Raw genomic sequence first — 12,082 nt, 5'->3', positions numbered from 1 at the left:
TATGTGGACCCCATTGTGCCCAAAGGTCATTATCTAGTCCCAGATATCTGATGGAGAGCCTGTCAGTCTCCTTGTTGAGACCTACTGTTGGGTAAGAAAACCCATAGATGTCTTTGGGAAAGATCTTGACCCTGTGATCCAGGAGTAAGGACCCTATTACCGTTTTTACATCACTCTGACTACTAGTGAAAAGTTAGTGTCTTGCCAGTATCTGCTTTTTCTTTGCTTGGAAAGTTTTCAGTTCACATATAGATTGTGCCATGAACCAGTTGACATCACTTTATAAGGAGGTTTAATTAAGCCAGGTAACCAGTTAGAGTGACAAGAATGAACTTAGATCTGAGTCTGGTAAACAGTCTCATCACTTACTTTCCTCACTTTTTTCTGTTGAATCAAGGGATTCTCAAGTGGCTTGCAGAGCACCTTACTGGGTAGCTGTAAGGGTGGGCCAAAAAAGTTTTTTGAGAACTAAGTTTTTTGAGAATTGTTTGAGAACTCAAAAATTGTTTGAAAACTCAAAAGTTTTTGAGAATTGTTTGAGAACTAACCACCATTGAACCAGTCAAGAGCAAATAATAGCTAGTAAAGGAAGGAGAGGCTCAGGTGTACATGACTTTTCTCCCACCTTCCCCATTCTTCATCCTCCTTGGGCATAGTAGCCATGGAAAATGTTCTGAAAGAGAGGGTCTGCAGTGACACACCAGAAAAGGTGCTGCTGTCTCCAGTTAATTTTAACAATATTACTTTCCTTATAGTGGAGTCAAACTATCCGAATCTCTATCATTTCTTTGTGTCACTGGGCAAAGCAACCCCTGGGGCTCTACCTATTTTCTCATTAAATATGAGAAACAGTTGTACTGAGGATGTCATCACTGCCAGCAACATGTTTAGATTTAATAGTAGTCATTGTGACCAGTTCTGCATGCAACTTTTGGTGACCAAATACATTATTTTCTCTTTCTCTTTCCTGTATTTCTTTTTCTAAAGGTAAATATCTTATATTTTCTTTTTATTTCTTACTCTCTTCTTTCCTAAAAAATAGAATATTTGATATCTTCTCTTTCCATTTTTTTGTTTATACTTAACCTTTCATCTAGCAATCCTTCCAAGTTGGGTTATAAGTATCTTTTTTATAGCTTTATGTGTAACTCTTTGTATAAATAATAATTTATATCACCCTAATTTATAGTATGTACCTTGCTATTCAAGTAATCTCATATGCTAGTATATTTAGGTGCTTCCGAGTATTTTGTGATAAAAAATGTGGTGTGATGAATAACCTTTACATATACATTTTCATCATTTGGTCTATGAGTATATATTAACCTAAACTATAATAATGTAAAGCAAGTAGGGACTAATATAAAATATATTTGACATCAGCAAACATTTGTGAAATAATGAGACTTACACACATTGAAATTTTTCTCGCCATTTTCATATCAGGTCTAGCATGAGGGTAATTTATGTATTTATAAAAAGGAAAAAATACTGTAAACACATGTATAAACTTGATATATAGGGATTTCAAGATCCATTTTTCTGCTTAATGCACTAAATGTGTCTCTTTATGTAGCTTGTAATGATGTATCAGATGAAAGTCTCATGTTTATGCAGCAAGACTTAAAGTTAGAAACAGAAATTCATGTAGAGAAACAAAAATCTTCTGGACCTGAAAGTGTCATTAGTAAGTAAAATAATTGTGGATAACCTTGTTTTTTACCTGTTCAATTGTCACACTGTTTTATGTTTCCTTGCTGTGTCTCTGAATTAGCTGTAAGCACCACAAGGATGGACCCTGGGCTATCTTGCTGCTAGTATATCCCCAGCAAAAAGCACAGTGCCTGACCCAAAACAAGCATCCAATAAATAGTTTTTGAATACATGAAAAAAAATTTAAATTGTACTCGTCAGAAGATCTTTTCTTTGGTTCATGAAGATGTATTTGGGATTTAAAAAAAAACTAGTTCAAAGAGTCCTTGTATTTATTTTTTACATAGCATAAATGCAGGAGACATTGTAAATTCAGTTTCCCACAAAATTTATACAATTAGCAACTGAGAATCTATGTTCTTATGATCTCCATCTTACAAGCTGTACACTCTTTGGAATTCATTCCATAGTAGCAAAGAACCTTATCTCAAAGCACCAAGTTTCCAGGCATTACTGCAAACATGTTTTCATTCTTTAATACATGGTTAAATTCCTATGAAGCAAATCCCAATTAATCTTCACCTTCAATGGATAAAGGAAAACGGGAAGCCAATGTCATTCTTACATCTAAAACTGATTCTGCCTCTTTACCTTAATATATTTCCTTCTGTGAACATTTTAACTTTAAATGCATTCTATGTTTAATATGAATATAAGTTGAAATTTAAAAAATCTCTTTCAGATTCATCTAACAGTTTGGGACATTCATATCCATTTTTCTGAGGAAAACAAAAACATGGTCTCTAGTGTAGAGTATTCTGGTAGTGTTTATTAAAAGTTCAATTTAGAATTGTATAGCAAACTAATATGGACTGTTGGTCCAAATTATAGATTTAAAGATTCCTTAATTTATGTAGATTAAGATACTAAGCTGATTCCCAAAGTATTTTATAAATGTATGTTTTCATTTTTAGAACAAGCAGGGTTCAGTGGGCACTTTTAGAATCTCGTTCACATCATTCCTGTATATCTAGAGACTTCTGGATCCACTCAAGGACAAAGAAAACAGGTTAAGTCTGCCGAAAGCATCAACAGGAATCTGATACACAGACACAGATTTCATTGTTACAGATAGTGGAAATGAAGTCTTTAAAACTGTGCTCATGATAAGCTGAAGATTGAGTTCTTTAAGCATGTTAGTCTGTTCTTTAAGCATGGATCTTTTCTACAAAGACTGCATTTTCTACCTATAGTCAGTAGCTTGAGGGCCTTCTCTAGATTTTGCTCTGCATTGGTGACATCATAGTGCAAAGCTCGGCCAGCATATTTGCTATATTTCTGAGCTCTAGCAGAGTCCTCTGATGTTAGTTGGATATCTCCCTGGGAAACTGCGATATAGTGCAGAATCAATGCCTGGAGTAGTCTGTGGAGTAGGCTGGGTAGTTTTACTTGTTAAACCTGTACTGTGAGGAACTTCTGCTGGGATATTAGCTGGAATGCTGGATAGTGGGCACCAAGAGGAATTTGTGTTCCAGAATAGCTGCCTGATGTCATGTTGCTTGGGTCCTAAGGTGAAGATCATTGCTGAGGTGGCTGAGTGGGCAGAAAGGTTCCTCCCATATTCTCATTTTTCTTCAACATCAGTATATTCTTCAATCCCACAAGTCCTAAGTCTCTCCATTCTTTAAACAATTATAAATATGTTATCTTTCATGTTGTCTTTCACCTTCCATACATTTTCATCGGTGAGTTCTCCAACACTGTTTTTGACATCTGTTAAAAGACTTGCAGTGTAGCGGGACTTGATCATGTTTTTGTGAAATCACCCAGCATGAACTTCATTATCTGTATACAAAACATTTTCAAAGCATAGTTCTCCAAATGGGCAGAGACTGCAGCCATGAAATTAAAAGACACTTGCTCCTTGGGAAAAAAAGCCATGACATACCAAGACAGCATATTTAAAAAGCACAGACATCACTTTGCTGACAAAGATTCATATAGTCAAAGCTATGTTTTTTCCAGTAATCATGTGTGGATGTGAATTGGACTGTAAAGAAGGCTGAGCAGTGAAGAATTGATGCTGTCAAACTGTGGTGCTGAAGAAGACTCTTGAGAGTCCCTTGGACAGCAAGGAGTTTAAGCCAGTCAATTCTAAAGGAAATTAAAAGTACTGTAGTCTGGTAGTGCCTCAAATGTTGGTAACTTTTTTTTTTTATTTACAACTTTTCCAGAATTTGTTTTTGTATTTTAAAGTTTCTCAATTAGATTATTTCTAGTTGCAATTTGAATGCATTGTTCTCAGAGCTGTTTGTGCTAAGAGCTGAAGTTTCCTTATTTTAAAGCTAACTGCCTGAAAGAATATTGTAAAATTTTCCCACATTGTAATACAATGATACATACAAATAAAAATCTGTAATATCAAAAAAAAAAAAATAAAGGAAATTAACCCTGAATATTCATTGAAAGGAATGGTGCTGAAGCTGAAGCTCCAATACTTTGGCCACCTGCTGCAAAGAGCCGACTTATTGCAAAAGACCTTGATGCTGGAAAGATTGAAGGCAGGTGGAGAAGAGGACGACAGAGGATGAGATGGTTGCATGGTATCACCAATTCAGTGGACATCAGTTTGAACATACTCCGGGAGATAGTGAAGGACAGGGAAGCCTGGAGTACTGCAGTCCATGGGGTTGCAAAGAGTCAGACACAACTGAGTGAACAGCAACTATTATTTCTTGAGTAACATTCATTATCACCCAACTGTTTAAGAACTTTTAACTGATCCATTAGCTTTGATAAAAATTTACAACATTTAGTTTTTACTATCAATCTTCATTCCAGTTTGCATCACATAGAAAAGACAGTAATAAACCACAAGGTCTTACTTGTCCAGCTTATGAGCCATCCTCAGATGATGCTGTATGCTCCTAAACTGTAGGAGCAGCAGAGCAAATGTGGCCATCTCCACTCCAGGAATCCTATCTGGTCATATTTTTATAAAAATTTTACACTGACCTTAAGTGGGAATCGGAGAAGGCAATGGCACCCCACTCCAGTACTCTTGCCTGGAAAATCCCATGGACGGAGGAGCCTGGAAGGCTGCGGTCCATGGGGTCGCTGAGGGTCGGACACGACTGAGTGACTTCACTTTCACTTTTCACTTTCATGCATTGAAGAAGGAAATGGCAACCCACTCCAGTGTTCTTGCCTGGAGAATCCCAGGGATGGGGGAGCCTGGTGGGCTGCCGTCTATGGGGTCGCACAGAGTCGGACACGACTGAAGTGACTTAGCAGCAAAGTGGGAATGCCCTTAAATAGAGAGCAAAAGCAAAACTATTGATAACTTTTGGTTGGAATTTCTTCTCTTGAGACTATTTCACAGTCATGGGTCATGTGCTCAGTATGCACTAAAGCCCAATAATGGACTAATAATTTTCTCTTAAAGGCTGTGTACCTTTCAGCCAGATATTCCTAGAGATGATGAATTAAAAACTCCAACCGACGCCTCTGGCAGTGTCCTTCTGCCTTAAACTCCAATTGGTGAATGGAGAGGTTGCTGATATCTGTTAACTCAAAAGGCAAAATAGATCAGAGAGGCCAAAAAAAGGGGTAGCCTGGGGCTTGTTGAAGGGCTTCCAGGTCATCCTCTTGGCTGTGGCCCCATTGAAAGGAAATGACCTTTTATGTAACCCTGTAAATGGTTGGCATTAAGAATGCAGGCAGTTGAAGAGTTCCATCAGTCCATGGACCTCCTTTTTAATTGTTGGAGTGGAGAGGGTCAGAAGCAGTCTTCTCCCATGGAATGAGACAATGAGACAGCATATCCTGATCATGCCCAGAAATTTCACTCAGGTGCTTGTACGCTTTCTGTAAAAAATGGCCCAGCAAGTTGCCACCTGTGTATTAGCAGGATGTTCAGCCCTTGCTGGGTAGCTCTCTTCTGTGGACTCAATAGAATGATATTATCAGCAGAGTAGAAAGACAAACCCCTCCTCTAGTAGTGGGAGATTTTCCAGGTGATGCATTGCTGACAAATAGGAAATTCAAGTAGCATTGTGGAAAGGTGTGAATGGTGAGTTGTTATTCCACACAAAGATGAACTGATCTGAATCACCCCTGTTTGAAGGAATATGGAAAAGGGCGTTTGTGGCATCAGTTGCTGCCTAACAAGTTCCCATACACTGGACAAGTTTTTGCAGTCATCATGATGTCAGATACTACTGTTGCCAAGGTTGTTCTGTTGATTGAACAACCAGAATCAGTTGAGTAACTGTGAACTCATGATCTGGTATACAAGTCAGCTGAGTTACTGAATAGGAATATAGTCTCAAGGAGACTTTTTCCTGCATTAAGCTTAGAAAAGGGAGCAGTTATTTCTGTTTCTTTACCAGGCAAATTTTTGAGAGACAGGTGTTCAAATTGGATAGGTTCACAATCTTCCTGTGCTCCTCTAACATGGCCTTAACTGCAGTTAAGCAGGGCTTAGAAGAATGTGAGTAGAGTTGCACATAAACAATACAGTGGTACTCTGCTGGAGAGCCCCATGGTGTCCACTAGCTCTTCTGGAGACACATTAGCCTGACGGACAATGTGCCCATGGGACCCTTTGACTCCTGCAAATGATCCAGCCCTGAGCCCTGAAAGAGTCTCCCTAGCACCTCTCAAAGTGTTCCTTCCAGAAAAGAATTTTACTTTAGTGACTACTTTGTTCTCTGCACTAATCTGGCAGAGAAGGCTGCCCGTTTTGACTTGGTCAATTAAGAAAGCAAGCCAAACTGAAAGTAACAAGCTTTTATTCACTTTCTTTAATAGTATAAGCAAGTCTAAATGGAAAGACTTGGAATGTCTTTGGAAACAGCACCACTATTTAATTTTCCCCACAGAAAGAAAACAGGCAAGGGTCAGATGTATCAATATTGATGGGAGTAGGGGCTGAGGGAAGATGATGTCATATCTGAAGGAGCCCCAAAGAAAAGGCTCTTCCTTACTATGGCCCCAATAACCTTGTGAATACTGATGCAGGATGGCTAGGAGTGTAAAAGTCCTGAATACTGAGTAGTAACCCAGAAAACTATCTTCAGATACCCCCAGTAAAGTGGTCTGTAAGAGGCACCTGAGAAGTACAAATATCAGCTGACCCCTTCTCTCCCTTTCATAGGGAGGCCTCTAATAGAGGCAGCTGGTATAGGAATCCATAGTGCATAAGAACATGGTGTGGATGGGCCTTGGTCCTCTACTGCAACTACTTTCAGTGTTTAAAGTTCACTGGATATGCATCAAATTTGGTATGGGGTGGCAAGAGTGAATGTAGACATTCTAGGAATCAGTGAACTAAAATGGACTGGAATGGGTGACTTTTAACTCAGATGACCATTATATCTACTACTGCGGGCAGGAATCCCTCAGAAGAAATGGAGTAGCCATCATGGTCAACAAAAAGTCCAAGATGCAGTACTTGGATGCAATCTCAAAAATGATAGAATGATCTCTGTTCATTTCCAAGACAAACCATTCAATATCACAGTAATCCAAGTCTATGCCCCAACCAGTAATGCTGAAGAAGCTGAAGTTGAATGGTTCTATGAAGACCTACAAGACCTTTTAGATCAGATCAGTCGCTCAGTCGTGTCCGACTCTTTGTGACCCCATGAATCGCAGCACACCAGGCCTCCCTGTCCATCACCAACTCCCGGAGTTCACTGAGACTTCCATCGAGTCAGTGATGCCATCCAGCCATCTCATCCTCTGTCGTCCCCTTCTCCTCTTGCCCCCAAGACCTTTTAGAACTAACACCCAAAAAAGATGTCCTTTTCATTATAGGGGACTGGAATGCAAAAGTAGGAAGTCAAGAAACACCTGGAGTAACAGGCAAATTTGGCCTTGGAATAAGGAATGAAGCAGGGCAAAGACTAATAGAGTTTTGCCAACAAACTGCACTGGTCATAACAAACACCATCTTCCAATAACACAAGAGAAGACTCTATACATGGACATCACCAGATGGTCAACACCGAAATCAGATTGATTATATTCTTTGCAGCCAAAGATGGAGAAGTTCTATACAGTCAGCAAAAACAAGACCAGGAGCTGACTGTGGCTCAGATCATGAACTCCTTATTGCCAAATTCAGACTTAAATTGAGAAAGTAGGGAAAACCACTGGACCATTCAGGTATGACCTAAATCAAATCCCTTATGATTATACAGTGGGGGTGAGAAATAGATTTAAGGGCCTAGATCTGATAGATAGAGTGCCTGATGAACTATGGAATGAGGTTTGTGACATTGTACAGGAGACAGGGATCAAGACCATCCCCATGGAAAAGAAATGCAAAAAAGCAAAATGGCTGTTTGGGGAGGCCTTACAAATAGCTGTGAAGAAAAGAGAAGTGAAAAGCAAAGGCAAAAAGGAAAGATATAAGCATCTGAATGCAGAGTTCCAAAGAATAGCAAGAAAAGATAAGAAAGCCTTCTTCAGCGATCAATGCAAAGAAATAGAGGAAAACAACAGAATGGGAAAGACTAGAGATCTCTTCAAGAAAATTAGAGATACCAAGGGAACATTTCATGCAAAGCTGGGCTCAATAAAGGACAGAAATGGTATGGACCTGACAGAAGCAGGAGATATTAAGAAGAGATGGCAAGAATACACAGAAGAACTGTACAAAAAAGATCTTCACAACCAAGATAATCACGATGGTGTGATCACTGACCTAGAGCCAGACATCCTGGAATGTGAAGTCAAGAGGGCCTTAGCATCACTACGAACAAAGCTAGTGGAGGTGATGGAATTCCAGTTGAGCTATTTCAAATCCTGAAAGATGATGCTGTGAAAGTGCTGCACTCAACATGCCAGCAAATTTGGAAAACTCAGCAGTGGCCACAGGACTGGAAAAGGTCATTTTTCATTCCAATCCCAAAGAAAGGCAATGCCAAAGAATTCTCAAACTACCACACAATTGCACTCATCTCACACTCTAGTAAAGTAATGCTCAAAATTCTCCAAGCCAGGCTTTAGCAATATGTGAACCGTGAACTTCCAGATGTTCAAGCTGGTTTTAGAAAAGGCAGAAGAACCAGAGACCAAATTGCCAACATCTTCTGGATCATGGAAAAAGCAAGAGAGTTCCAGAAAAACATCTATTTCTGCTTTATTGACTCTGCCAAAGCCTTTGACTGTGTGGATCACAATAAACTGTGGAAAATTCTGAAAGAGATGGGAATACCAGACCACCTGATCTGCCTCTTGAGAAATCTGTATGCAGATCAGGAAGCAACAGTTAGAACTGGATATGGAACAACAGACTGGTTCCGAATAGGAAAAGGAGTACGTCAAGGCTGTATATTGTCACCCTGCTTATTTAACTTCTATGCAGAGTACATCATGAGAAATGCTGGACTGGAAGAAGCACAAGCTGGAATCAAGATTGCTGGGAGAAATATCAATAACCTCAGATATGCAGATGACACCACCCTTATGGCAGAAAGTGAAGAGGAACTAAAAAGTCTCTTGATGAAAGTGAAAGTGGAGAGTGAAAAAGTTGGCTTAAAGCTCAACATTCAGAAAACAAACATCATGGCATCTGGTCCCATCACTTCATGGCAAACAGATGGGGAAACAGTGGAAACAGTGTCAGACTTTATTTATGGGGGCTCAAAAATCACTGCTGATGGTGACTGCAGCCATGGGGCTAGTGCACTGGGACGACCCAGAGGGATGGTATGGGGAGGGAGGAGGGAGGAGGGTTCAGGATGGGGAACACATGTATACCTGTGGCAGATTCATTTTGATATTTGGCAAGACTAATACAATTATGTAAAGTTTAAAAATAAAATAAAATAAAAGATGCTTACTCCTTGGAAGGAAAGTTATGACCAACCTAGATAGCATATTCAAAAGCAGAGACATTACTTTGCCAACAAAGGTTCGTCTAGTCAAGGCTATGGTTTTTCCAGTAGTCATGTATGGATGTGAGAGTTAGACTGTGAAGAAGGCTGAATGCCGAAGAATTGATGCTTTTGAACTGTGGTGTTGGAGAAGACTCTTGAGAGTCCCTTGGACTGCAAGGAAATCCAACCAGTCCATTCTGGAAGAGATCAGCTCTAGGATTTCTTTGGAAGGAATGATGCTGAAGCTGAAACTCCAGTACTTTGGCCACCTCATGTGAAGAGTTGACTCATTGGAAAAGACTCTGATGCTGGGAGGGATTGGGGGCAGGAGGAGAAGGGGACGACAGAGGATGCGATGGCTGGATGGCATCACTGACTCAATGGACATGAGTCTGGGTGAACTCCAGGAGTTGGTGATGGATTCATGGGGTCGCGAAGAGTCAGACACGTCTGAGCGACTGAACTGAACTGAACTGAGAAGTATTCCCCCATGAGAACTGTCAGGTGGATACTTTGTAATTATCTGTGGTTGGACCTGCAAAATCAAACATAGGATTTTGACCTAGAGTTGAACTCATGTATACACATATATGTACATATACATGCACATAAACATACATATATTCATACACCTATACTGAGTGTCCTTTGTGTTTGTTGGTAGAGACTGAAATAAGATTGACATTTTGGAGTGCTTCGAAAAAACCTTGGCCTGCTTTGTATTTTGTGGGGATAGAGAAGGGAAAAACCTCAGTTCCTTGAAGCTTGGAATGAGACAATGTACCTCTTTCCACTTTGCCCCTAGGGATTTCAGTTGGATACTAGGTCCTTGTACCATCTTTACATTAATGACTCAGATGTGGTCACATGTGGGTCATCATGGAATCTAGTCCTTGTTGGGTAGTACACTTGTTTGGGTCCAGTGGAGAATGCCATCCATAAAATGGAAAGTGAAAAAGTAAAAGTGAAGTCACTCAGTCGTGTCCAACTCTCTGCGACCCCATGGACTGTAGCCTACCAAGCTCCTCCATCCATGGGATTTTTTGGGCAAGAGTACTGGAGTGGGTTGCCATTTCCTTCCCCAGAGGATCTTCCCAACCCAGAGATTAAGCCCGAGTCTCCCGCATTGTAGGCAGAGGCTTTACCATCTGAGCCACTAGGTAAGTCCAATATAGTGGAAGGTTAGTACTTGATCTTGGAGCAGGGCTTTTTCTAGATCATGGGCTTGTGGAAGGACATGAAGGTATATCACAACCCATTCCACATAAGGCAAACCAATCCTGGTCATTAGTGTGAACAGGAATGTTTAAAAGGGGGGCATTTGTGATATCAGTTGCTGCATACTTACTTCACTCTACTTGGGCAGTAAATCTCTATGAAGGTCACAGGAGCATGAAACGCCAGTGTCCAGAGCTATACTGTGGCATTGAGCCAACAATAATCAGTCAAGTCTCTAGGCATCCCAAGGCCTTACACACAGACTGAAAGTGTGTATAAATGGGGAAATAACTTGGAGAACTCTAGTTTCATTAAGCTCAGCAATAAGCACAGTGAACTGTTTTTGGATGGTAAAGGTGCTAGACACTGGTAGTCTGGTTGTTGTTTTTCATTTGCTAAGTTGTCTCCCACTCTTTGGGACCCTATGAACTGCAGCATAACAGCCTTCCCTGTCCTTCACTATCTCCCAGAGTTAACTCAAACTCATGCCCATTGAATCAGTGATGCCATTCAACCATCTCATCCTCTGCCACCCCTTCTCCTCTTGCCCAAAAATAGTTTTCCAGATGCCCTATTAAAATGAACCAAAATGCAGTAGGTCCCATCAGATCTTAATGGTAGAAGTGAGTGAGATGCTGTAGAAAATACATCTGTGCCAATAATACTTTCAGTAATGCAAGCCATAACAATGGAAAATTTTAGTGGCATGTAAGGATACGCCTATAGTTGAATTTGGATAACGATTCCATTTGGTGAGCTCAGACCAAAAACCAGTGAGCATTATCTGTTTCCTCCTCATTGTAGTGTCTGTGGTCATGGAGATCTTAGTCATATGTACATCAGTATCCAAAAGGCCCAGATATGCAATTCTCACCTATCTCTCTACTGAACTGAGACTTTATCACATATCCTCATGTCACAACTGGGAAGTTAAGGAGCTTTGTTGTGTTCAGTCGCTAAGTCATGTCTGACTCTTTGTGACCCCATGGACTGCAGCACACCAGGCTTCCCTGCCCTTCACTATTTCCCTGAGTTTGCTCAAACTCATGTCCGTTGAGTCGGTGATGCCATCCAAACATTTCATCCTCTGTCGCCCACTTCTCTTTCTGTCCCCGCTTCTCTTCCTGCCCTCAGTCTTTCCCAGAATCAGGGTCTTTTCCAATGAGTCGACTCTTCACATCAGGTGGCCATAGTATTGGAGCTTCAGCTTCAACACCAGTCCTTCCAATGAATATTCAGGACAGATTTCCTTTAGGATTGGCTGGTTTGATCTCCTTGCTGTCCAAGGGACTCTCAAGGGTCTTCTCCAGCACCACAGTTTG

At 40.5% G+C, this 12,082-nt stretch overlaps 1 protein-coding gene across 2 annotated transcripts in view; it reads left to right on the top strand.

The window, feature by feature from the left end:
* Positions 1 to 12,082, top strand: part of CCDC7 (coiled-coil domain containing 7) — a 262,345-nt gene that overhangs the window by 105,637 nt on the left and 144,626 nt on the right. The window contains exon 23 of one of the 2 annotated variants that reach the window (XM_055543752.1): positions 1,577 to 1,684. In XM_055543752.1, coding sequence (XP_055399727.1) covers positions 1,577 to 1,684 — 108 coding nt within the window. Of the gene's footprint in view, positions 1 to 1,576; positions 1,685 to 3,678; positions 3,735 to 12,082 lie in introns of those variants that run through there. The other variant, XM_055543753.1, reaches the window with a different exon arrangement.

Source organism: Bubalus kerabau, chromosome 13 (genome assembly GCF_029407905.1).
Source record: "Bubalus kerabau isolate K-KA32 ecotype Philippines breed swamp buffalo chromosome 13, PCC_UOA_SB_1v2, whole genome shotgun sequence".
NCBI lineage: Eukaryota > Metazoa > Chordata > Mammalia > Artiodactyla > Bovidae > Bubalus > Bubalus kerabau.
Note: the sequence above shows the minus strand (reverse complement) of the source record. Positions and strands in the feature narration are given on the sequence as shown.